The 27,500-nt window shown below is 38.0% G+C and overlaps 1 protein-coding gene across 50 annotated transcripts in view; it reads right to left on the bottom strand.

Annotated features, from left to right (window-relative positions):
- Window positions 1–5,145: 5,145 nt before the first annotated feature.
- Window positions 5,146–27,500, bottom strand: part of LOC101882941 (adhesion G protein-coupled receptor L3-like) — a 404,581-nt gene continuing 382,226 nt past the window's right edge. For 17 of the 50 annotated variants that reach the window (XM_073907650.1, XM_073907660.1, XM_073907655.1 and 14 more), the window contains 4 exons: window positions 23,329–23,425; window positions 18,415–18,543; window positions 10,696–10,713; window positions 5,146–9,821 (listed from right to left, as the gene is read on the bottom strand). In XM_073907650.1, the coding sequence (XP_073763751.1) occupies window positions 8,989–9,821; window positions 10,696–10,713; window positions 18,415–18,543; window positions 23,329–23,425 (1,077 nt within the window). In that variant the 3' untranslated portion in view covers window positions 5,146–8,988. Of the gene's footprint in view, window positions 9,822–10,661; window positions 10,714–18,414; window positions 18,544–23,328; window positions 23,426–27,500 lie in introns of all 50 variants that reach the window. The other 33 variants (XM_073907653.1, XM_073907667.1, XM_073907658.1 and 30 more) reach the window with 3 other exon arrangements.

The following is a 27,500-nucleotide window of genomic DNA, read 5'->3' as shown; positions in this document are numbered from 1 at the left end:
CTGTTACCAGTGTGTCCGGTAGCTCAATGCGTACGTTGGCGGACTTGAAATACAGAGCAGAGTTGACCGGGATGACAGAGGCCAATAAATAAATAAATAAATAAATAAACAAGTAAATAACAGAGTGAGAATGTGGTAAAATCTGAAAACGTGGTAAAAAATCAGGCGAGGGCGATTCTTTTGCTTGATTGCTTTTCAAAACACTGCGGTTTGGTTTAGGGAAGGGGGTGAGCGGGTCAATCTGTGATTTTTAAAACACTATCGGTTGGGATTTAGGGAAGGGGGTGGCAGAGGAGATCAGTCAGTTAGTCGAGAGCGGACTCTAGTGGATTCACGTGAGAACAGCAGGCGCAAATGGCACTTGCAAGAGAAATTTGAGATCTGAAAAAGCCTACACAGCGCCCTCTGGTGGAGTGTATTTCGCTCTCTCCTGAAATGTATATAGGGGTACATAATCAGAATGAGCCTGGGTTGTAATCATTATATGTTTAATTATACATATGAGGATTTTATTAACCAAGAATGCATCAAATTTATGAAAAGGGACAGTGAATGTGTTTATAATTTTAAACAAATTGTACATGTAAATATTCAACTCATCTCAAATTAAAAACTAATGTATCACTGTCTTTCCCAGTGATGGGTTGTGGCAGGAAGAGCATCTGCCGTGTAAAACATATGCTGGGTGAGTTTGCGGTTCATTCCACAGTGGTTCAATAGCGGCTTGAACCCGGAAACAGTAATACATACGTCATCACTTAACAAGCGGATTAAAATGACTGAAACTAAAATAAATTGAACGTAAACATAGATATTAAAGTAGGAATTAGACACAAAAGCACATACACAACTAAAAAAAACTACTAATGTAGGAAATAAAAGCTAATTCAAATAAGATAAAATGCTATAAATATTGTGGGTGTGGCCTAGTCACGTGATATCTAAAAACAAACAAAAAACACCCCGGTAAAGTCTAGAAGGGATACAGCTGCGGATATCAAGTATTGTGACTCTGTACGACAGTAATTAATATTTTTACACTACTGTGATGCTTGGGTTTAGGTTTGGGATAAGGGTAGACCTTACTAAAATACAATTTAATGGGTAATTTAATACATAATATGAATAATACTTGGTATATTAAAGTTTTTACGTTACTATGATGGTTGGGTTTAGGGTTGGGGTAGATGTTAATAAAATACAATTTAATGGGTCATTTAATAAATAATATATACTCTGTACAATTACTGTTTTTACGTTACCGTGATAGTTGGGTTTAGGGGTAGAGGTAGACGTTAATAAAATACAATTAATGGGTAATTTAATAAATAATTTAAACATTTCTCATTAACTTCTGGCTGCAGCTGTATCCCTCCTAGAAACACCCACGCATTAATTTATCATTATCATTATTTACTCATATTTATTCATTATGCTTGAAAGAAAGTACTAAGAAACAATAATAAAAATATCCCAAAAGCGTTTCTGGCTCATGAACTGAAGCTCGTCTGTTGTTATTCTGCTCGTGTCTCATTTCTCCGGATGGCTGTCTGTGCAGGTCTGCTAGGGTCCCTAACGAGTGTGTCAGAGCAGAGCTGTCATTATTACCAGCACACACTGATGACCAGTACAGCGCTGTGCGTGACAGAGATGGATGACCACGGCTGGAGATGAGCACTAGGTAGACAGCTGCCTACTGAGGTTACACGCTGTGTGCTAGCGGTGGCTTCTGAAGCACATTACTGAGTTTATATCACGGTAAAACAACGAGAGAGATTAATTAGTCGTGCAGAAATGCCAACTGGCCCAGCCGGGACTCGAACCAGCGACCTTCTTGCTGTGAGGCGACAGTGCTAACCACTGAGCCACTGTGCCACCTATATTATATTATATTATATTAAATTATATTATATTATATTATATTATATTATTTTATATTATATTATATTATATTATTTTATATTATATTATATTATTTTATATTATATTATATTATATTATATTATATTATATTATATTATATTATTTTATATTATATTATATTATATTATATTATATTATATTATATTATATTATATTATTTTATATTATATTATATTATATTATATGATTTTATTTTATATTATATTATATTATATTATATTATATTATATTATATCATATTATATTAAGTCTCAGCAGTTTAAGAAACTGTACTGTAGGAACAAATATAAGCTCATCAGACCTCTGAATCTGATTTCCATACATCGAGCTGTGTGTGTGTGTGTGTGTGTGTGTGTGTGTGTGTGTGTGTGTGTGTGTGTGTGTGTGTGTGTGTGTGTGTGTGTGTGTGTGTGTGTGTGTTTGTGCTGCTGTGTAAGCATGTTGGCATTTTGCCTGTTATGAGCTGCTGTAATGACTCGTTAATAATGTTGAGTGTGTGTGTGTTAGAGAACAGGAGATTGATTGTGTGTGTGTGTTAAGAGTACATCACATTTCATTAAATCAAGCCCTTCACTGGTGTCGATCACACTGACACTGACTGTCATGATTTGAGCGTTTGAAATGATCACAACTCAGAAATAAACAGATGAAATTATTCTGCAGGCTGCATTTACCTTTAGGGATCCAACACACACACACACACACACACACACACACACGCATGCACGAACGCATACACACACACACACACACACACACACACACACACACACACACACACACACACACACACACACACGCATGCACGAACGCATACACACACACACACACACACACACACACACACACACACACACACACACACACACACACACACTACGCTCTCATTGTCCCTCAGCAGAGTGAATATCTCTTTCCCATAATCCAGCATGATGCAGAACATTCTCCTGAAGGATCTTTTAATGTTCGTCATATCTCAGCTACTTCGAGGACTCTTCAATAACTCGAATCTAGAACAAAAGACGCTTCTCAGAATGTTCCGGAAATCCTGCTTACATTTCCTCCAAACGCAGCACATTTATAAACACGCTGCTCATCCGCCGGCTCTGATTCAGACTTAATCATGAATCTGGCTGAGTGATGTGCGTTGAATGTTTACGAGCGTACAGACGTGTGTTTAACAGACACACACACATTCCTTCACACTTTAATGGCGGGATGTTTGTTGTACGGTGTGACATTATGAAATTAGCTCGCCGCCGCTGCTTTGCTGTTGCAGCTCTATCAAACACATTTAAGCTTTTAAACCTGCACGTCGATGATGTACGCATGCTCTGTTTCTGCTCCTGCACTTTTTCATTTCTGCTGTATTTTTCCTTAGGTGTAGTATTAATTGGCGTCAGTTCTGCAATTATCTGACGCATGCTGAGGTGGAGATGGGAACTACTGTCTTGTTATAAACTCTAAAATAAAATTATGGATTGTACAGGGTGGGCCATTTATCTGGATAGACCTTAATAACATAGGAATGGTTGGGGATACTAACGTCCTGTTTGTGGCACATTAGCATAGATATATACACTAGATATCGCATAGGGACCCTGAGCATGCGTCAATAGCGCCGCCACATTGGTACAGTGCTCCCAGGACAAATGTCATTCAACCGCACAAGACAAGACAGTGTTATTACGTGAAGATGCGGGACTTTAGCGCTGTCTACGGGTGTAGAAACGAGCAAACAAAGAAAACAAAGCACAAAGGCAGAACATTTCATAGGTAATATTCAGTTTTTTCTGTTTTTGTATGTTCTGAACTTTTGTGCTAATCAGGTAACGTTATTGATGATAACAGTCACTTACTGCATTCACCATACGGCAAAGCAGCTCCAACTCGCACTAAACACTCGGCTTATGCTAGTTTTGTTGAATAAAATCAGCAAACAATGCAAAAGAAATATGACAACGAGAGGCTGTGCTGCCGGAAACTTGTATTATTGTCGGCTAACGTTAGTGAAAGAGTCGTTCGGGGGATTCATTCACAAACGAATCGCTCCCTCCGTCAGTATGAGCAGTGAAAGCAGGAGAGGAGCTGTGTTCAGGACATGATTAGATCAAATTTAACAGGCAGGGTGGATAGTACATTTCTGTACACACAAACACAAGCTTTTTGTCAGGAATGCCCGTGCGGTCACTGATCCATCAATGTAGAAAAGTGATGTAAAATGGTTATTTTCGTAATTAGAAAAAAAAATTACATGCTAACATCCAGGAAAACTCCCGATCATAGATATATATGTGTATATCTCTGGCTTTGGATGGCCACAGTCCTCCACTGTACCTTAGTCCCACATTCATTTCAAAGGAGCGCTACCCTGTAGCAAGATGGCGGCGCTATTGACGCATTCCGTCCAATAGACAACAATAGGCCAGGCGACATCTAGTGTATATATCTATAGCACATTAGTATATGAGGGGGCAAACTTTTCAAGATGGAAGGTGACCATGCTGGCTATTTTGAAGTCGGCCATCTTGGATCCGACTTTTGTTTTTTTGTCAGTAGCAAGAGGGTCATGTGACACATCAAACTTATTAGGAATTTCACAAGAAAAGCAATGGTGCGCTTGGTTTTAACGTAACTTTATTCTTTCAGGAGTTATTTACAAGTTTCTGACCACTTATAAAATGTGTTCAATGTGCTGCCCATTGTGTTGGATTGTCAATGCAAGCCTCTTCTCCCACTCTTCACACACTGATAGCAACACAGCAGGAGAAATGCCAGCACAGGCTTCCAGTATCCGTAGTTTCAGGTGCTGCACATCGTGTATCTAATGGCGCAGTAGGTAGTGCTGTCATCTCACAGCAAGAAGGTCACTGGGTTGCTGGTTTCTCAGTTGGCGTTTCTGTGTGGAGTTTGCATGTTCTCCCTGCGTTCGCATGGTTTTCCTCCGGGTGCTCCGGTTTCCCTCACAGTCCAAAGACATGCGGTAGGGGTGAATTGGGTAGGCTAAATTGTCCGTAGTGTATGAGTGTGTGTATGGATGTTTACCAGAGATGGGCATCTGCTGCGTAAAAAATGTGCTGGATAAGTTAGCGGTTCATTCCGCTGTGGATTAATAAAGGGACTAAGCCAACAAGAAAATGAATGAATGTTATTTTTTAAAGCTTTATGTCAAAAGAGCCCCTGTTTGAAGAACACACACACAATGGACACAGCCAGCGCGTCTCTGCTTCACTCTGTCAGTCATTTATTTGTTGGCAAACAAGTTTCACTGTTACAACAAATATTAGTGAGAGGTCATTCAACCACAGGAGAGAAAAAATAACCATAAAAAGCATGAACAAAAGAATAAATAAAATCAATATCCAGATCTGAAATCTGCAATGATATAAAAACAAAACCCAAAACTACATGTGCTGCATTGATTTCCCCTCCAGACGCTTTGCAGAAGAGTTTGTGTTGAGTGAAATAAATAACCATTCCTTCTCCCCTACAAACAGAAAAGAAGCAGATCTCTGCAGTCAAATCATACAAAGCCTCGTGTGTATCTCCGTCACTCTCTCTGAATGACAACACACACACACACACACACACACATTCACATCTCCATCCCAGCAGCGTCGGCCTTTCTTCACTCACCTGCATCTGCTGTCTACAAATCAAACATGTGTCATCTATCCTCTCATTTTGTGTGTCTGCTTGCCCATTATTCAAACCCAAATGAAGACGTGAAGGGTATAATTAAACACAAGAAAAACCGAGTGAGAGAGAGAGAGAGAGCGAGGGATCAAAACCTGTCGTTGAGGACGAGACCAGAGAAAGGAAATGATGTGAAATCACCATGGTTACAGAAGCGGAGGGCGTAGGAACAGAATAAGCGCTATCCTGTGCAACACACTAGTGTCTGTACATTTACATGGAAATATTGTAGAATCCTCCCGGTATTAGTTCTTCCCCCCCGGCTTTCCGATATTTGTTATTAATACAGACACGAACAGAAATGGCGCTTGATCTCGAGCATCTCCTTTCTTCACCATTGTCTTCTGTCGCAGCTAAAAACGTGCTGCTTTGCACCACGTGAGAAGAAGAAGAAGAAAACAACGCAAATATGGATACAGAAGGTATTAAAATAGTCTCGGAGTCACGCTGATTGGTGTTCACTAGAAGCACTGAGCTACTAAACAATGTTTTTTTTTGGCAGTTATTTGTATTCCTTCAGGGTTGCTGAGAGTAAAAACCTCGAAGATCTCGTACTCCCCGCAAGGTTATACAGCAAAATCCATCTCTGGGTCCGCTTTTTGCTTTTAAGTAGAAGAGCACAATCGAGAAAATCAAAAGAGTGTCAGTTTTCATTCCTCAACGGGCAAGAGTATCCATAATCCCACTCCTGAACAGAATACAAAACGCTCTCCCAAGGTTTTGTTGTGGTTTGTTTCCCTGCGGAGGACACGCTGAAGCAAAACGTAAAAAAAAAACAACTGCGGACGATGGACAGGAGAGCACATGGAGCTCCGGATGTCCCTAGCTGTGTTTCCATCCAGTGATGCTAATTGGATTTATACGCAAAGCTGGAACATCGCATAAAACGTTTGCAAATAAAGCAGCGTTTCCATCTAATAAGAGAACTGAGTCTTCACTTCCTGATAAACTGATGGCAAATATAATAAATGTAGTTGAGTGCGTTGGGAGTAGGCACGGGCCGGTGTGAGATTCTGATGGTGTGATAACCTTGAATAAAAATATATTCTGCTCTGCTGGTGTGACAATGAATGCACCCCATCATGCACATCTGTGTCATTAGATGTTTAGAATCTAATAAACTAACATTACTAATAAAGTATGGTAAATATAGGGGGGTAATAACCAGAACGGGGAAGTCCCAGAGTAAAATGAGAAAATATGATACACCGAATGAAAAACTCTGCACGCTGGTTTTATATTATTTGTTTCTATTTGATTTATACTCGTCTCTTTTATTCATATTTATGTAAAGCACGTTGAATTCTGTGTATGAATATATAAATAAACTTGCCATGCCTTGCCTAACAAACAACTAGTCCCACACAGAATCTGTGCGTGCAGAAATCTGCAGATTTCCACAGATTTTTTAGCCCATCATTGAGTCTGTATTCACTTGTGTAAATGTGTGTAAATTTATTCAGTTTTTAAATAAATTTCACTAATATCCTTGTGCCATAATAATAGTAATACTAAAATGTTCATATGATTTGTTTACAACATAGTTTGTAATTTTATTTGTTATTTAGTGGAGATATTACATGTGACTTGCCTTGTTTTGCCCAAAAAAATTAATTAATTGGATTTGCGTTGTAAACAATAAATAGGAAGGTAAAAATGTGTTATTTTTTATTTCATATATAAAGTTTTCTCATTATGATACTCCTAAAATCATTCCGCATAAATTCGCAGAATTTATAAAATTCTCCACAAAAATAGCCAAAAATGTCTGCAGATTCTGTCTGGCCCTATTAATAATCTTAACTTGACTGATTTTAATTGTGATGCAGGGGTGTACAAACTCAGTACTGGAGGGCCGGCGTCCTGCATATTTTAGTTCCAACCCCAATTAGACACACCTGAACCAGCTAACCAAGCTTTTTCTAGGTATACTAGACTTCCAGGCAGGTGTGTTGGAGGAAGTTGGAGCTAAACTGTGCAGGACACCCGCCCTCCAGGACTGAGTTTGGACACCCCTGTTGTAATGCAATAATGTGCACCTTTTGTAAAGCTGCTTTGAAACGATCATTATTAGGGGTGTAATAAATCTTGGTTGATCCGTGATTTGTACGCATCACAACCGACAGATTAATACTCTTGTTTACTTGTAGATTTATCTTAAATTTATAACGATCGCAAAGTTTCATTCAAATCACGCTCTTGCATCATTTCTTTGTAAAAAATAATGATGATGGAAGAAGTTGTGGTGGGTTATTGGGCATGTGGTGGGTTTCTTAGGTTATTAAAGGTGTGTTCTGTCTTGTTTAACCTGCATTAATGCATGCAGTAAAAGCTGCATGATTATTCATTAAAAGATCGGGATCTCAACACCCACGCAACCTCAATTATAAATGGTTGATGAGTAATTCTTCCAATCGCTGCATTAAAATCTGAAAACGCAAAAATCAAGAAAGATTCAGACTTTAGTTAGTTTTGAAGTCACAAACAGCCAAATAACACAAAAGTACTGGAAGAACAGTTTATAGATTAGAGAAAACCACTGATGTTTATAGTAAAGATTAAAAGCACCGCCATATGTATTTAACGACGCTCAAAAATGAAAACAATGAGAGCAGTTACATTATTTAACCAAAAGGTGGCGACAACCAGCCGTCAAACATATGCCACTGAATACTTCTTCAGAAATGATCAGCTAATCACTGAATCATTTATTGAAGATGAGACTAAAAATAAATATAGATTGTACAAAGTTCTACATTTAGCGTCATCATCAACAGTGGTAGTAACTGAATTTTTTACAGTGCTGAATATTTACAGTTTATTTTTATTCAGCAGATTATTTCTTCATTTTATTTTTAATAAAGCTTCTAAGTTCAGTTTTGACTAAAAGTGTCTAACAGTGCTGTTTCTGAGATAAATGGAAAGCAAATTACATTTGTCTCCTCCCCTTTTTAGCTGATCCAAAAAATGGTTTGATGCATGATTAAAAAACCACAATGTGATCCGAACCGTGAGATTTGTGATCCGTTACACCACAACTAATAATTATTATAAAAAGCATTATACAAATAAACTCGAATTGAAATGTACACAATCCTTTCCAACAGCATCTCTGGATGTTTTAGATGTGCATATTTTTATTTATTTGTGTTTATATCGCCGCTTATGCATATTTATATATTGTTGGATAAAGAAGTTATACGCATAACATTTTTATGCGCATTTTCCAAATTCCTGTGCGTCTTGGTATTTCCATCAAGCAATTTTTTTTATGCGATATTCCAAAATAGCCATAAAAATATGTGGATGGAAACACAGCTATTGGGTAATGAGGATGAGCAGAGCAGAAAGTGGTGCATTTGGTGCCCTCTATAGGCTGGTGACCATGTGCGCAGCCTCCTGCGGCGTCTCTTCGCCAGCCGAAAGCTCATCTTTGGGCGGGACGATAAAGCCATCGCTGCTGCCGCGGCCTAGTTGGTAGTAGCTATGCAGCTGGTGCAGATGGTTGCGTGAGCCCAAGTTGGGCATGCTCTTATAGTACACATCATCTGGTTCCCCGGTCCTAGGCAGCGTATGTGTGTCGCCGCTACGGGGCAGCGAGTGTGTGTCGGAGCGCTCAGGATCAGGCAGAGTGGGCATACTGGTGTAAAGCGAGTCTCTCTGGGGGGACGGAGTATCTTCAGTTTGCTCCTCTGTCAGCAAAGGGAAGAAACTCTCGCTGTTTTCTTGAGGAAGGCGTCGTCGTGAGGAGGAGGCGGAGCTGAAGGTTGTGGGAATATGGCGTGGTGGTGGAAGCAAAGGTGCGTTGGATTCTTCTCTGATCAGCTCCAGTCCTAAAGCGTCCTCAGGAGGGAAAGAAGCCGAGTCGTCTAAGCCTAAAGCCAGATTGACGGGCAGCATAGGCGAGTCTTTGACACCGCCTCCATTGCTGACTTCGTTTACCAGCTTGTTCATGAGGTTGCGTCCGTGCTCGGCCGCGCGGTCGTGGTTATTCAGGTAGGAGGGCAGGTAGTTGGAGGTGAGCTCTTTCAGGATTCGTTTCTCCAGCGTGGTCTCTTTGTGAACGTTGTACGTGCGGTCGATGATTTGCACGCAGTCGCTCATGTAATCGGCGCTGGCCAAGCTGTAGCTGTTGCCATGGTTACCATTCAGTGGTAGAGTATCCATGGCACTTGTATCCCGAGCATTGTTCAGGATTCCCTCTGCAGGATGGAGAAAAGAGTGATTAGAAACACTTGGTCTGGTGCATCTGTAAGACCGACATGCAGAACGACCCGCTGAAACTACCCGAAACACTGTTCGACCCTGAGGCGGAAATTAATTGAGCTACAAAATGAATGCTATCTTGGATTCAGAAAGCGTGGGGGGGCGATCTAGGCTGGAGAATTCACTGTCTGCCAGCGATAGTGATGGACTTACCTGTTAGTTACTCGAAGTCGACATTCAATTCTCTCACATATCAAATAACACACGTATCACTCAGCAAAGCCAGCAAACACAACAGAAACACAACGCACAAACACACAGAAATACACCACAGCTAAAGCAGATGCTTGGCATGTTGACAAACCAAATCATGCTGGCCTTTATATAACACTCATATATATATTTTAGGTACAGAGAGAGCAGCCTCTCCGCCTATAGATTTCGACTGTAATTACATTATGTATATTATTGACGTCTTGCTGTTAGATTTATCATAATCAAGTCACCTACTAACACTCTCCCACAGTGGTACAGCAACATGTGGGAGCACTTTCTTGTTTACCAATTGTTCTAGTTACCTCATCATTGGTTTTACTTAATGGCGGCTTAGACAAATGTGCTCATTTTAATTGGGGTGAAAAAAGTAAACAAAACGGGATTGCAATACACCGAATTGTCCACAGAAGCATTACTTGATGAAGAGTCGAGAAGATTGGGTTTGGATTTTAATGAGGTCGAGAGTGCTCTCTGATTACAATATTGACTCAAACATCTCTTAGCAGTTGGGCGACTGGCTACGGTTTTAAGGAAAGAGTAATAACGTTAAAGCAAATTACATTTGGTAAGCAATGTTTAGTTTGACTCCCATACTTGTCTCTCTGTAGGGCTCTTAAAGGACAGCATGGAAAAAGGAAAGAGAAAAAAAGGTACAGGTAAGCATTCACAGTGACTGCTCGAAGAGAACATGCACACAGATTAATGAAGCGCAGGTAAACGGTTACGCTCAACCCCATCGTTTCACCTCTCAAATACAGACACACACCCCCGCGTCCTCCCGCAATCCCAGGATGCACATGTAAATGCCATAAAATTGTGCTTTAGAGCTCCCTGAATGTCTGGAGGGCGCAGAAATGGGCTCCATTAGCGTCCAGCTCTGAACGTGGTTCCACAGTCAGACTTGTATTCAGTAAGAGAGTTATTGATCGGGCTAAAGAGGAACATTAAAAGTGGCCTGGGATCTATTCGTAATTTCGGGGCTTTTATTGTTATTAGATTTCAAGGTCGCTACAATGTTGTCAACGTAGATGAAGAGGTTGTTATCCTGAGCTTGCAAACCACCCCCCCCCCACTCCTCTAACGTCTCGAGAGCCTTTTGAATTCTTTCAGATCTGTGCATTAGTGAAAGGTGATGGTAACAGGTGGTGATGGGGAGAACGTTGTGAAACAGACAGACAGGAGGAGACTGGAGTGAGACAGCTGCGTGCAGAGATGCATTACTGCTAACAGGCGAAGCCAAGCCTCCTGCGAGCATCTCAGCGGGAGCGCCCAGTCGAGTCCTGTTCTAACGTATGAAGTCTCACTTTAGAAAGATGTTTTTGCACGCAGCCCTGCAGAAGCACGCAGTCACAGCGCAAAGCATCTAGCGTCGCTGTCTCTCTTCTAAGTGGGAAGCGATTCGATTGGCATGTCTTCAAATGAGCAGACTATTTGTCTTTTGATCAGGCATCCATGCAGCTACAAATTTGTGAGACACAATTTCTGTCAACACATGCTTGTTCTGCAATGCCAGGCCTCTTACACACATCTTTGCACGGGAGATGCATCTTAGAATGAAAGTCTTGCTTTTCAGAAAAGACGGGAAGCATTGGAACCATAGTGGACTTGGCACCAATAGATCTAGAAAGTGACATTTCAGCCAAGATCATTATGAAATACTTGATACCATTTCTGATTGTTCTGAAATGCCAGCAGACATCTTAGCATGAGCTCGCAAATGCATGTCAGCCCAAAAGATGCATGCAGTCTTGTTCTGAAGACGTTCTTGCATGCAGCGCCACAGAGTCATGAAGTCACATGCAGTAAGAATTAAGTGACATCTAATGTCTCTCTTCTGCGTGAAAAGCATACGATTGACATGTCATCAAAAGCATGGACTATTTGACCATTGATTAGGCACCAAATGCATCTACAAATCTGCAGTCACATTTGCAAGATAGTTGAAGCAATTTCTGTCAACTCATGCTTATTCTGCAATGCCAGGCCTGCTGCCGGCATCTTTGCATGAGAGATGCATCTTAGTATATAAGATGCACAAATTCTTGCTCTGAACAGACGTTTTCAGGAAGGACAGAACCTAAGAAGTATTGCAACACAGCACAAAAGCATCTAGTGTCATGCCTCTCTTCTGCATGAGAAGCATTAGATGTGCATGCCTTTAAAAGAGTGGACTAGGCACCAATGTGTCTACAAGATCTGCCAAGATCATTATGAGATATTTGATATAATTTCTGTTAAATCATGGCTGTCCACACTCGGCCCTGGAGGGCCGTTGTACTGCTGAGTTTAGCTCCAACTTGCTTCAACAAACCTGCATAGAAGTTTTTAGTAAATCCAGCAAGAGCTTGATCAGCCGGTTGAGGTGTGTTTGATTAGGGTTGGAGCCAAACTCTTCAGGACACCGGCCCTCCAGGGCCAAGTTTGGACACACCTGCATTAATTCATGCTTGTCCTGATTTGCTAGGGTTCCAGCAGGCATCCTAGCATGAGTGCAAGTGCATGTCAGCATAAAAGATGCATGCAGTCTCGTTCTGAAGACGTTCTTGCATGCAGCGCCACAGAATCATGGAGTCCCATACAGTAAGAATTAAATAAAATCTAATGCCTCTCTTCTGCATGCGAAACATTCGATTGGCATGTCTTCAAACGAGTGGACTATTTGACTATTGATTAGGCACCAAACACATCTACAAATCTGCAGTCACATTTGTGAGATATTTGATGCAATCTCTGTTAACTCATGCTTATTCTGCACTGCCAGGTCTCCTGCAGGCGTCTTCGCATAAGAAATGCATCTGAATTTACAAGATGCACAAAGTCTTGCTCTGAAAAGACATTTTCCGATAGGACAGAATCATGTGAAGTATCACAACACAGCACAAAACATCTAGTGTCATCGCTTCTCTTCTGCATGAGAAGCATTGGAGTTGCCTGCCTTCAATAGAGTGGACTAGGCACCAATGCATCTACAACGTGACATGTCTGCCAGGATCATTATAAGATATTTGACACCATTTCTGTCAATGCTTGTCCTTAAATGCCAGGGTTCCAGCAGTCATCTTAGTAGTGATGGGTCAGTGTTGAACGATTCGTTCATTTTGAAGGAATCTTTTATGTGACTCGAGATCGACAAGTTCTTTCAGAGAGTGATTCGTTCATTCGTGCATGCGCACATTTGTGCAGGTGGAAAAGAAGATTAGTTTCAATTTTCGAGTTGTTTATCGGATGTGATTCGTTCATTCATCACATGAAAGACAGAAGCCAATCAAATGCATTTGGAGCCGGAATAAGATTTGATCTGTCCATTTCTTGAGTCTTCGGTTTTGAGACAACTCTTTACATTCCGTAGAGTAATATTCGAGTTATTCTAGTTTAGTTGTTTGTAATGTGATCAACGTTTGGGCTAGATGTGTTTGGACGCATCTTGTAACATTAATGGGTAACAATTTATTTTGATGGTCCAGTTGAGTATTAGTAGACTGTCTGCTTAATATCTTGATTCTACTCCTTCAACAGACATTTAACTGACTGTAAGAAACTTTGCAAGTACATGTCAATTTACACCAACCCTAACCTAACTTGTAATCTCTAACCCTGTCTACTTGTAGTCTAATAAGAATTAGTTGGCATGTAGATGCAATGTAACTTTAATTCAACAAACCAACCATGAAAATAAAGTGAGACCTTTTAAAGGGTTTTTGACGAATTGAACGAACTCAACAAAATAACTCTTAAACGAGACTCAAAGGTCCGAGTCAGTAAAACGATGCAAACTCCCCATCACTACATCTTAGCATGAGAGCGCAAATGCATCTCAGCATTAAAGATGCATGCAGTCTTGTTCTGAAGACGTTCTCGGATGCAACTCAACGCAGTACAAAAGCAACTAATATCGCTTTCTCTTTCGTGAGAGAAGCGTTTAATTGGCAGGCTTCAAAACCATGGACTTTGTCTTTGATTAGGCACCAAAAAGCATGCAGACACATTTGTGAGATTTGATACAATCTCTGTCAACTCGAGCTTATTCTGCAATGCCAGGCCTCCTGCAGGCATCTTTGCATAAGAGATGCATCTTAGAATAAAAGATGCACATCTGAAAAGATGCAAGACTTTATGTGTTCACTTAAGTACTGCAGCAGACCACAAAAAATCCAGTGCAAGTCTCTTTTCTCAGTGAGAAGAATTAGATGGCAAGTCTTCAAAAGAGTAAACTATATATCTATTAATTTGGAACCAATGCCTCAATCAATTTGCAGTTCAATTCATGAGATATTTGATCAAATCTCTGTGAACTCATGCCTTTGTTTTGAAACGCCAGGCCTCCTGCAGGCATCTTTGCATGAGAGATGCATCTCAGTATAAAAGATGCACAAAGCCTTACTTTGAAAAGCCTTTTTAGAAAAGACAGAAGCATGAGCTCACAGAAATACTGCGGCACAGCTCCAAAACATCCAGTTTCACTGTCTCTGTCTATTAGACCCCTCTGTATTTTTCAAAAGAGTGGACAATTTGTCTTGTGATTGCCTGTAAAACATCTCAATTCTGATCTAAAGAAACACTCTAGTCTTACTGAGAGTGCATTTGTGTTTTCAAAAGCATGTTGTGATGTGCAACAGAAATGTCTGGTGTCACTGTCCAAATCAAGGGTGTCCAAACTCTATTCTAGAGGGCCGGAGTCCTGCAGATTTTAGCAGCAACATGCCTCAACACACCTGTCTGGAAGTCTCTAGTATACCTAGAAAGAGCTTGATTAGCGGGTTCAGGTGTGTTTAATTGAGGTTGGAACTAAAATACGCCGGACACCGGCCCTCCAGGACTGAGTTTGTGCACCCCTGGTCCAAACCCTTCTTCTTGTGCACCATTTTAGTCAGCGTGTATTCCATGCATGTCTGAATCAGAGATCATAAAGGACTGCCATCCTTCAGGTCAGGGATGGACTGGGACAAAAATTTAGCCCTGGCACTGTTGCAACACCAGCCCACATTACCACACCGACACAGCCCCACCCACGGACACGCATATTCACTATTTGTTTTGGTGTAAAGATAGTGAAATAATATGACATTTTTGCCAGATTTTGATTAAGTCTGGATAACCTTGGATTGGGTCGGCCCATCTTGAAACCAGGCGGCAGTTGCCGATTGCGCCAAATACTTAACATTTATTATTTTTATTATCATCATCATAATATCACATCTAGCAAGACATAAAAGCTGTCTGCACTTAAAAACAATACATATTAAAAAAAAAAAACTGACCGGCCCACATTTAAAAATTGGTCCGGCCCTTATGGCATTTGCCAGAATTACCAGATGGCCAGTCCGCCCCTGCTTCAGGTCGTAGCTCCATCCCTGATAAGACACACTTTTGCGTCATATTTAAGCAATCCTAAAGGCACTGGTTATTGATTAGTGATGGAGCTCTGCAGATCAGTGGCCCTCCAGAACCAGAGTTGCCTAGTCCTGATGTAGATGAAAACGATTTTATGCCACGCTTGTCCTGAAATACCAGACCTCCAGCAGGCATCTCAGCACGAGCTCACATTTCAGTCCTGTTCTGAAAGTATGCACTAGACATATGAAGCCCTGCTAGGAAAAACATCTTTTGTTGTGTAACGGAGGCCAGCTAGTAGGCGCTGTGCAGGTAAACCTCACTCCTCTGACCTCTAAAGGTGCTCTAGCGACAGCGATAGAGGCCATGGTCTTTACCCTCCTCGTTAGAGCAACCGACTCAAGGTTGCCAGTTTGATCCCAGCTCGGATAGGATTGGGTGGCGTAGGATCAGCGAGGTTACATTAGTGCCGTGACCCGTATGGGAGTGAGATTTAGGGTGGTGAGGGTAATGGAGGCCAGCTAGTAAGTGCTGTGCAGGTAAACCTCACTCCTCTGACCTCTAAAGTTGCTCTAGTGACAGCGCTAGAGGCCATGGTCTTTACCCTCCTTGGTAGAGCGACCAGCTCCCATGCGGATGGTCACCGGTTCGATCCCAGCTCGTATAGGGTTGGGTGGCGTAGGACCGGCAGGGTTACATTAGTGCCGTGACCCGTAAGGGGGTGAGATTTAGGGTGGTGAGTGTAACAGAGGCCAGCTCGTAAGTGCTGTGCAGGTAAACCTCACTCCTCTGGCCTCTAAAGTTGCTCTAGAGGCTATGGTCTTTACCCTCCTTGGTAGAGCGACCAACTACCATGCGGATGGTCGCCGGTTCGATCCCAGCTTGTATAGGGTTGGGTGGCGTAGGACCGGCAGGGTTGCATTGGTGCCGTGACCCGTAAGGGGGTGAGATTTAGGGTGGTGAGTGTAACAGAGGCCAGCTAGTAAGTGCAGTGCAGGTAAACCTCACTCCTAGAGGCCATGGTCTTTAGGCTCCTTGGTAGAGCAACCGACTCCCATGCGGAAGGTCGCTGGTTCGATACCAGCTTGGAGCGGGTTGGGTGGTGTAGGACCGGCAGGGTTACAGTAGCAATCCAGGCATTCTGCAGGGTTTGCAGCAAGAGTACATGTTATATTTGTGCTCTAAATCTCTCCAGAGTGCTTTGCATGCAAGGAATGCACTTTGTTTTCAGTTGCATCAGCAAAGAACTTTATTTCTGTAGCACTGACGCATGTACAATGTTTTCAGTCATGTTTTTATCTTGACGCTCGTCCTGAAACGCCCGATGCTTTAGCATGAATGCATGATAGATGTCTGCTGTGTGGATGTCTGAAGCCTTACTGAGTGTTTGGCATGCAGTGGGCGCATTAATTGTTTTCATTTGCACAGAGTCTGCCGTAGCTGTCCAAACTCATCTGCGCGAGACACATTAGTGCGGCTCGTCTTCAATAGAGTGGGTGATTCGATTTTATTCTGCAATTAGCCACTAATGCACTTAAAGACTGAGGCGCATTTCTGTCATGCCACCAAATGCAGCCATCAGTTATTATGAGTTTTTTTTTTTTTTGGTAACACTTTAGTTTAAGTCCCAATTCACACTATTAGCAACTGGCTTATTATTAAGATATAAAGTACTTATAAGTTTACTTCTGAAGTATGATCTTGATGTACAGGGTGGGCCATTTACATGGATACACCTTAATAAACTGGGAATGGTTGGTTATATTAACGTCCTGTTTGTGGCACATTAGTATATGTGAGGTGGCGAACTTTTCAAGATAGGTGGTGACCATGGTGGCCATTTTGAAGTCGGCCATCTTGGATCCAACTTTTGTTTTTTCAATATGAAGAGGGTCATGTGACACATCAAACTTATTGGGAATTTCACAAGAAAAACAATGGTGTGCTTGGTTTTAACTTAACTTTATTCTTTCATGGGTTATTTACAAGTTTCTGACCACTTATAAAATGTGTTGGATTGTCAATGCAACCCTCTTCTCCCACTCTTCACACGCTGATAGCAACACCGCAGGAGGAATGCCAGCACAGGCTTCCAGTATCCATAGTTTCAGGTGCTGGACATCTTGTATCTACAGAACTACGGATACTGGAAGCCTGTGCTGGCATTTCTCCTGCGGTGAGACAATTTTAAAGCATGCACAATATGAGAAAATAAAATGAGAAGGATAAAACTATGGAAGAATTAAAACTCATATTAAAGGGGTCCTATTATGAGTCTCTGTATGTTAAGTTTTAGCTTAAAATACGACACAAATAAGGTTTTATAACTCTTTGAAACTGACCCTTTCAGGCGTTGATCCTAATTGTGGCGTTTTGGTGACTGTCGCTTTAAATGCAAATGAGATTGTGCTCTTTTCAAAAGAGGGCGGAGCTACAAATGCCTGTGTTAGCATATGGGCAGGTTAAAAAACAAGACTGACGTCCTATGCTGATGAGGGAGAGATGGGGACTAGTGGGCGGGGCTTTCCCCCTCTGTTGACAAAGGGAGAATGTCAATCAAAGTTTGTGTTATTGTATCAAGTCTAATATTAATAAATATTTACCATTAGAAGCTGGATATGTTCACATGCTGACACACAACTGTGTTTAAACCCCGTATAAAAGTGATTTTTGCCAAATAAGTCCCTTTTAATCAATAGCCAATGAGGACAAATAAGATTTGAGAGCAGTTTTAAAACTGGCCAGCGAAGGCGCACATCTCACAGTGCGAATATACATTAAAATAACGTGCTACCTTCGTTAAACCTTCGTTTCTTAAAATTGGGAACCACGAGGTACTACAGATCATACCAGACATAAGACAGAGATGACCGCAGACAAGTTCAGCTTGAAGCCACATAGCAGAGCCCTTTCCCACACACACACACACACACACACACACACACACACACTGAGTTAGTGCACAGGAAGAACGCAGCACACCTTGAGCGTTGTACATGCTGAGCGTGGGGTTGTTATAGATGGCTGATTCGCCCAGTAAGGTGTTATAGGGGTTGTTAGAGGCGTGTGCGCGCAGCAGAGAGTTTGGGATGAGGTGATTGGCCATGGCACCTGATGCAGCCGCACAGATGGAGAGAAAAACACAGAGAAGATCAAACAAATGCAGCAACAATGTTAGCATCGTTATCATACAGACGCAGCAGCCGCAGCAGAAAACAGCAACACTTTCCACAAATGTCAGCATTCGTTCCACATCAGAGTCTCTGACAGGGAATGTTCCGCATACATACATGTATATGCACCCATTACACAAGACTGCTATGATGCATTAAAGGCTCATCATCATGTTAAGTCCTTGAAAGTTTTGGTAACACTTTATAATAACTACACACTATAAATCATGTATTAAGCATTAGCATAGTGAACTCATTATCTGTTAAGCATTAACTCGACATTAATAAGCGTTAGTAAGCAGTATATAACTGCAGCTACAAATGCTCTATTCTTGACTTATAAGCACCAATATAATGTGTTTAATGATCGTATTTTCATACTTAGTTAATGATTTATTTTTCATTACTAAATTAAGTATTGCATTATTTACAAACCGTTTGTATTTAAGAGTAGTTGAGGGTTTTTAGGATCATTCAGAATGAGTTAGTAAATGATTAATAAACTATTGAAATTAACGCTTATATATCTTATTATTCAAGCATATAGTAAGGTTACAATATATGTTAGTAAATGCTTTATTAACTCAATATTATGCAGTTTTGTGACCTAATCTAAAGTGAGGACTATTCATGCTTTATAAATCCCTTATAAATGACAAATAAAGGCTCGGTTAAATATTAAACAGGAAAAATGACATTATTAATTCCTATTTAAAGATAAACAAATGAAACTGTACTTTAAATGAAAAATAAATCTTTGCAACCTGATCTAAAAAAAAAAAATAGCTGTAGAGTTTAAACATTGCATCTTATTTTATTGTTAAATTATTATATTGTTGTTGTTTTATGCAGTTTCATGTTGTATTTTGACACTCCTGTTATTTGGCCATGTTTAAACTTTACAGTAATTTTACTTTTTAGAAAAGATTGCAAAGATTATTTGATTCTGAGCCTTTATTTGTCATTTACATAATAAAGATAAAGATTTCTTTCCCAATCGAATGCTCTACACACGATAGATGCATCATGCTTTGGTAAATCATAACTATGAGACATTTAATTATTTTTCTTTGGTAGTCTCTATTTCAGCGGAATGAACCGCCATGTTGTCTTTCATCTGCAACCCAGAACTGGGAAACACCCACACACTCATTCACACACACACACACTCATACACTACAGCCAATTTAGTTCATCAATTCCTCTATAGCACATGTGTGGACTGTGTGGAGCACCCGGGGGAAACCCACGCCAACTTGGCGAGAACAGGCAAACTCCACACAGAAACGCCAACTGACCCAGCCGAGGCTCGAACCAGCGACCTTCTTCTGTCATAATTATGATTTACCAAAGCATGATGTTGGCATTCAAGGAAATGACCTCGCTGCAACATCATCTATTGAAGCTTTGATTACCAATACCAGGAAGAAAAGTCACATTTCACAAAAGCAAAAGCCTGCTGGCTGTTTAAAACAGGACAAGCACTCTTATTTAGTTTCATCCAAATGCTATATTTCTGCAGGACAGAATTTCGAGACAGAACTCCTCTGGAATGCTGTGAACATGCTAGTGTGCATAAGCTTGACAGATATATAAGACGTTCTGTCTGGGAAATCATCCCCTACTTATGTGACAAATTCTCCTCCATCTTCTCTTTCAAGATAATTACCGCTGGACTGAAATTGCCTGCTGTGAATCGTCTTCCCATTATTACGCATAATCTCTCGGCAGGCCCACACACAATCTGAGCACACGCGCTTCCACACAATTGGATTAACCGGCTTTCTCCAAGTTCTACATCTCCTGCGCCTTGCATGTTTGTTTATCCAGTTTTGGTCTTATGTTTACTGTGTTATACACATTCAGCTCTCTGTAATTTGACACTTTATTTATTTAATATCTATTCATTTAAATGAACACAAGGTTAGCATTAATATGAATTTGATCTCCCCGATATTATGGTTCATACCATACATGTATACAAGACACTGTACATGTTTTAATAATAACAATATAATAAAAACAATATTAATAATAATAATAATAATAATAATAATAATATTAATAATAATAATAATAATAATAATAATAACATAGTAACGAGAAATTTAACTGTAATAATAATAATAATAATAATAATAATAATAACAATAATAAGCATAATTTTAACAGTAATAATATCAATATTAATAATAACAATAATAATAACAACAACAACAACAACAACAACAGTAATAATAATTTAACAGTAATAATAATAATAATAATAATAATAATAATAATAATAATAATAATAGTGATAACAATAGTAACAACAATTTTAACAGTAATATTAACAATAATAATAATAATAATAGTAATAACAATAATAACAATAATTTTGACAGTAATAATACCAATAATAATAACAATAATAACAACAACAACAACAACAATAATAAAAATAATAATAATAATAATAATAATAATAATAATAATAATAAAAAATAATAATAATAATAATAATAATAATAATAATAATAATAATAATAATAATATTTCATTTTTTTTGAGGCCACTCTTGGTCATTGTACATAAGACTTATAAAGTTATAACAAAATAATAATTTGTTATATTTTCTAGCAAAAAAAATTCTGGTTACCTAAACTAAACATTGATTTAAACTAAATAAATGACATAAAAATAGTTTAGTTCAGCTAAAATGAAGCACCATTTCTTCATATTTGGGTTAAATTAATGTACAAAACAACAAAATACTATATATATATATATATATATATATATATATATATATATATATATATATATATATATATATATATATATATATATATATATATATATATATATATATATATATATATATATTTTTTTTTTTTTTTTTTGAACATAAATGAATATACAACTTTATATTTTTATATTATACAGTCCCCAAAATATTAATTTGGTTGGACTATTTTGTGGACTGTGATCTTCAGGTTTTTTTTTTTAATTAATTAGTCTCAGTTTAGGCTTTAGTCCTGACTAATGTAATGTATATGCACTAATAAACTACTGTAAATCATCCTGTAGAGAATATTAATATAAAAAGGTCGGTGTTTATACAGTTTAAGTCAGATTTATTCACCCCCCTTTGAATTTTTCTTCTTTTTTAAATATTTCCCAAATGATGTTGAACAGATTCAGGAAATGTTCACAGTATTTTCTATAATATTTGTTCTTCTTGAGAAAGTCTTATTTGTTTTATTTCGGCTAGAATAAAAGCAGTTTTTAAATTTTTAACACCATTTAAGTGTCAATATTATTAGCCCCCTTAAGTTATAAGTGTTTCTGATAGTCTACAGAATAAACCATCGTTATACAATAACTTGCTTAATTACCCTAACCTGCCTAGTTACCCTAATTACCCTAGTGAAGTCTTTAAATGTCACTTTAAGCTGAACACTAGTGTCTTGAAGAATATCTAGTCTAATATTATGTGCTGTCATCATGACAAAGAGAAAATAAATCAGTGATTAGAGATGAGTTATTAAAACTATTATGATTAAAAGAAGTCCTTTTCAAATATGTAAGTGATGCATATTTTTCTTTTGGAGTTAGTATTTATTTTTGTTTGGCTGTAATAAAAATATATTGCTTTTATTTTAATTAAAAGTATTATTTTCATATTTTCAATATTATTTTGGATCATTGTCAATATTATTATGGAGTGATTGTGTCTCCACTCACTTGAGTCTCTTCACTCCGCTGGAAACCCAGTTTGAAGACGGCTCTCCTGCTACGCTAATTAAACCCTCCTGCACCTGTTTACCTCTCGCTTACACCGAGAACATCAATGTAATCTAAATGTAAATTAAATCTGCCTCGTTACATAAAGCTGACAATTATTAAAACACTTTGAAAATGATCCCGACGGACTTGTTTTCTCCTCCTCATCTCAACAGGCTGCCATTCACGCTCAAGTCTATAAACTTTCTTGCTATTTTTTATTTCACTGGCCACAGAAATCGCCTCATTTGCATGTTCAGTTCGACTTTTCACAGCATTGATGAATCTCAGACTCTATATTTACTGCTAAATATTTAATGTCATGCTTAGAAGGATCTTCATTAAAGAAACATAACCCACAGTTTCAGGCTTGATCTTTAAGACACACACTCTTTTAAACTCTGATTTCAGACTTGACACGGCGCTTGCTCAAACGCTGCGTCCCTTGCAGATGTCATTCCCTGATTCTTGAGCTCTAGAAATCTGTGCATTGACTATAAAACTGTTAAAAGACAGCAATCTGTGACTGAGAGCTGAACGCATGGTGAAATCAATCACATTACACATGATTATATGTGTGCAGATTTACCGTGTGCGTGATTTTAATGCCATTGTGAAAGAGAAGAACACTTCAGCACGCATTCACAGAGCACTTGCTATTCAGTTCACGTTAATTGCTTTTGATGTCGGTGTATTTTGGTTTACGCTTATATTAAATGCAATTAGTTGAACTTCAGAGCATTTTTAGATCTACTTAAACTAGAGCTGAGCTGATAAACAATATTATAAAGACTCGTGAATCGAAAATTTATGTCAATGACAATGAACTTCTTACTCTATTTTAATCTAAGAGCCAATCACACAGCAGAAGTGCAATGATTGTGACCGTATGAACCCTGCCATAAAGATAGCTGTACAAGTGTGTGTGTGTGTGTGTGTGTGTGTTTATATCTACCTCTGTTGAGTGTAGCTGAACTGTTAATGTCTCCGGCCATGAATGAAGACTCCGTCTGTTTCCTCACCGTGTCGTTCCACATGCGGCGGATTCGGCTCTGTGAACAACAAACACACACCTTTACACACAACAAACTGAAGATTCAAAGAATTATTCACACACAAAAGCACCAATCAGCCACTATTTACTGACTCTCGGATCATTTCAGAGCTCATCAAGATCTGCTGCTCACCAATGAACTGTTCAGTTTGAATCAGTTCAGCGAATCAAGAGCTCAAACTGAACGATTCATAGATATACACCCTGAATATCACGCAGGTTTGGGTGAGAGATTGTTGCTTGTGTGTGTGAACAGTGCTTTTAGGTTCTCTTGCTTGTCTAAAACACTCATGCTGAATTTAAAAGTGTCTTCTGTGTGTGAGATGTGTGTGTGTGTGTGTGTGTGTGTGTGTGTTCAGAGCCTTCATCATCTCTCTGACATTTACACTCACACGCACACATGGAAGCACAAACAGACACACACACTCAAAGACACACACATACAAACACACTACCTGACAAAATTCAAGTTTTAGAAACAGCAAATAATACGTTGACTTCTAGTTGATGATTTGGTATTAGAAGTGGCTCATATGAAAGGTGAAGGCCTCTAGATTTTGCTGATTTGAGATCAATAAATCTGATCATGTCTTGATGTTGACTGATTTGATGAGGACAGTGCGGTCTGACTCTGCTCAGACTAAAGTGTCATCACTGAACAGAAATAATGTCCAGTATAGAATATAAAGTCCTGCTGCAGTGGAGACAGAATGAATATTGTGTCTGACTCCATCATGAGCTTGGAGGACTGCATCCATACATCTCTGACATGACTCACATCACTGATTAATAAAGTCATCTGGAATGGTGAAGAAAGCCTTCAGCAGGATCCCAGAGTTCATCAAGAGTCTTTGTGTTCATCTTCAACGCCTCCTCCTTTATCAGCTTAATAATGTTGATGTCTGGTGACTAGGCTGGCCAATCCTGGAGCAGCTTGACCTTCAGGAGCTTTGATGTGGAGGCTGAAGTATGAGGAGCGCTCTCCTGCTGGAGAATTGTCCCTCTCCTGTGGTTTGTAATGTAATGGGCAGCACACATGTCTTGATACCTCAGGCTGTTGATGTTGCAGATCTATTGCACGCCCCCATACTGACTGTAACCCCAAACCATGATGTCTCCTTCACCAAACTTGACTGATTTCTGTGAGAATCTTGACTACATGTGGGTTCCAGTAGGTCTTCTGCAGTGTTGGTGGTGATTGAGATGCAGATCAATAGATGATTCAGCAGAAAATCCTCCTTCTGACACTTTACCAAATGATTAACTAGAAGTCCAGATATTATTTGTTGCTCTTACAACTGAGATCCACAACAAGACTTTTGTCAGGTAGTGTACAACACAAACACACAAACACAGAAAAGCATTCTCAGAGCAGAAAATATATTACAAAATTATTAAAATATATTCCATGACATAAAAATAAATAAATAAATAAATAAATAAGTAAATAAATAAATACATAAATAAATAAATAAATAAATAAATAAATAAGAAAAAAACAAGAAAATGAATAATAAATAAACAAATAAACAAATAAATAAATAAATAATATTAAATAAATAAATAAACAAACAAACAAATAAAAATACATAAATAATAACAAACAAACAAACAAATAAATAATAAAAATAAATAAATAAATAAATAAATAAATAAATAAATAAATAAATAAATAAAGAAAGAAAGAAAGAAATAATAAAAAATAAATAAATATTAAATAAATAAATAAATAAATAAATAAAAGCAAATAAATAAATAATAAATAAATATTAAACAAACAAACAAACAAACAAATTAATTAATTAATAAATACATAAATAATATTAAACAAATAAACAAACAAACAAACAAACAAATACATACATAAATAACAAACAAACTAACAAACAAATAAATAAATAATAAAATTAAATAAATAAATAAATAAACAAATAAAAAGTAAAAAATAAATAAATAAAAAACAAATATTATTTAAATAAATAAATAAATACATTATAAATAACAATAACAACAAAAATAAATAATAAATAATTATTAACCAAACAAACAAATAAATAATAAAATAAATAAATAAATAAATAAATAAATAAATAAATAAATAAATAAATAAATAAATAAATAAATAAATAAATCATTTTAAAAGGGAAAAAAAATCCTATTATACCTACTTAGGTCCAAAAAAGTGTGAAATAATATTTGATTATCATTTATCATGACATAAATTCTGAATGTTAACACAAACATCAAACTTATTCTCATGGTTACTTACTACAGGAATAAGTGTTCACAGTGAATTGTATTATATTTCCAACAATGAAAACATAATGACAAAATTAAATGTTCAGATTTTAAAATTTAACTCACAATCTGGAAAGAAGTGGGCAAAAATATGCTCAAATACCCTATTTAATGTGAAAGAAGAACTAGCTAGTTATTAAATAAGCCTTTTTAAAATCACAGAATCTGTCATTTTCTGTGCGTCTGGAAGTCATAAAAACTCAAACAGCAGAGCAAAACATCTGCTTTCTCGTGTTCTGTTTAGATCAGGCTTAAAAAATAATCAAAGTATTGAGCAAACGCGTGAGGAGAGCAGCAGAGGATGATGGGAATCAGTCTTTACAGCTGATTAAGCCACAGTACACTTTACAAACGCACAAATGCTCAGTATTTGATCAGAAAGTGTGATGTAACAGCACAGCAGACACTTTTTAATGCAAGATACTGCAGAGGAGGAGAAGGCTTGGGTATCGATAGAATCCGATCGACCACAATTTCGATTCTGCTTATTGATTTTGATTAATAGCATGTGAATATAAGCAGCTTCTAAGAGTAAACATCAATTAATTCTGTTGTTTTACACTTGATAAAAACAGTCTGCAGACACACTTTGAGTGACATTCTCCCTTTGTACATGTCATTAGAGGGGGAAAGCCCCGCCCACTAGTGCCCATCTCTCGCTAATTAGCATAGAACGTTAGTCTTGTTCTATACGATTCTAAATCTGAAACTATGCTGACACACAGGCATTTGTAGCTCCGCCCTCTGAGGGCAGAGCTACAAATGCCTGTGTGTCAGCCCCGCCCACAACTGCCCATCTCTCCCTCATTAGCATAGGACATTAGCCTTGTTTTTGAATCTGCTACTTTGCTGACACACAGTCATTTGTAGCTCCGCCCTCTTCTGAAAAGAGCACAATCTCATTTGCATTTAAAGCGACAGTCACCAAAACCCCAGAATTAGCACCAAATCCTAAAAGGGGCAGATTCAGAGAGTTATAAAACATTATTTGTGTAAGTCTAGGGACTCTAGGGACATCAGAGACTTATTTCACATCTTGTTAAAAGAAGCATAATAGGTTGCCTTGAACTAATGAAATTAGAGAAATTTGATTTCCTTTAATTCTGATCTACTAAATCCACTTTATTCTCTTTTACAGTTTAATCATGTATATATGCTTTAATTTTTATACCATTTGTTGAAGAAACATGCGCACAGGTATCAATAAGAAGAATCCAAATGTACAGTTTATAACGAGTATCTGAATACATTTTCTGTTCCCAACCCTAGTAAAAAGAAATATTCATCATCCCAACCAATTAGTATTGATTATATTAAGAATTGCCAAAAAACGTTATATTTAAATAAGGGGTTATTTATATATATATATATATATATATATATATATATATATATATATATATATATATATATATATATATACATTTTTGATCATATATACAGTTGAAGTCAGAATTATTCGCCCCTGTTTTATTTTTCCCCCAATTTCTGTTTAACAGAGAGCAGATTTCTTCAACACATTTCTAATCATAATAGTTTTAATAACTCATCTCTAATAAATGATTTTTTTCTATTTGCCATGATGACAGTAAATAATATTAGACTAGATATTCTTCAAGACACAATTAAGTTTACTAGGGTTAACAGTTAGGGTAACTAGGCAGGTTAGGGTAATTAGTCATTGTATAACAGTGGTTTGTTCTGGAGACTATCAAAAGAATATAGCTGAAAAGGGCTAATAATATTGACCTTAAAATGGTGTTTAAAAAATTAAA

This window comes from Danio rerio, chromosome 7 (assembly GCF_049306965.1).
Source record: "Danio rerio strain Tuebingen ecotype United States chromosome 7, GRCz12tu, whole genome shotgun sequence".
NCBI classification, from domain to species: domain Eukaryota; kingdom Metazoa; phylum Chordata; class Actinopteri; order Cypriniformes; family Danionidae; genus Danio; species Danio rerio.
The sequence above is the reverse complement of the archived record's forward strand: the minus strand, read 5'-3'. Positions and strand labels throughout refer to the sequence as shown.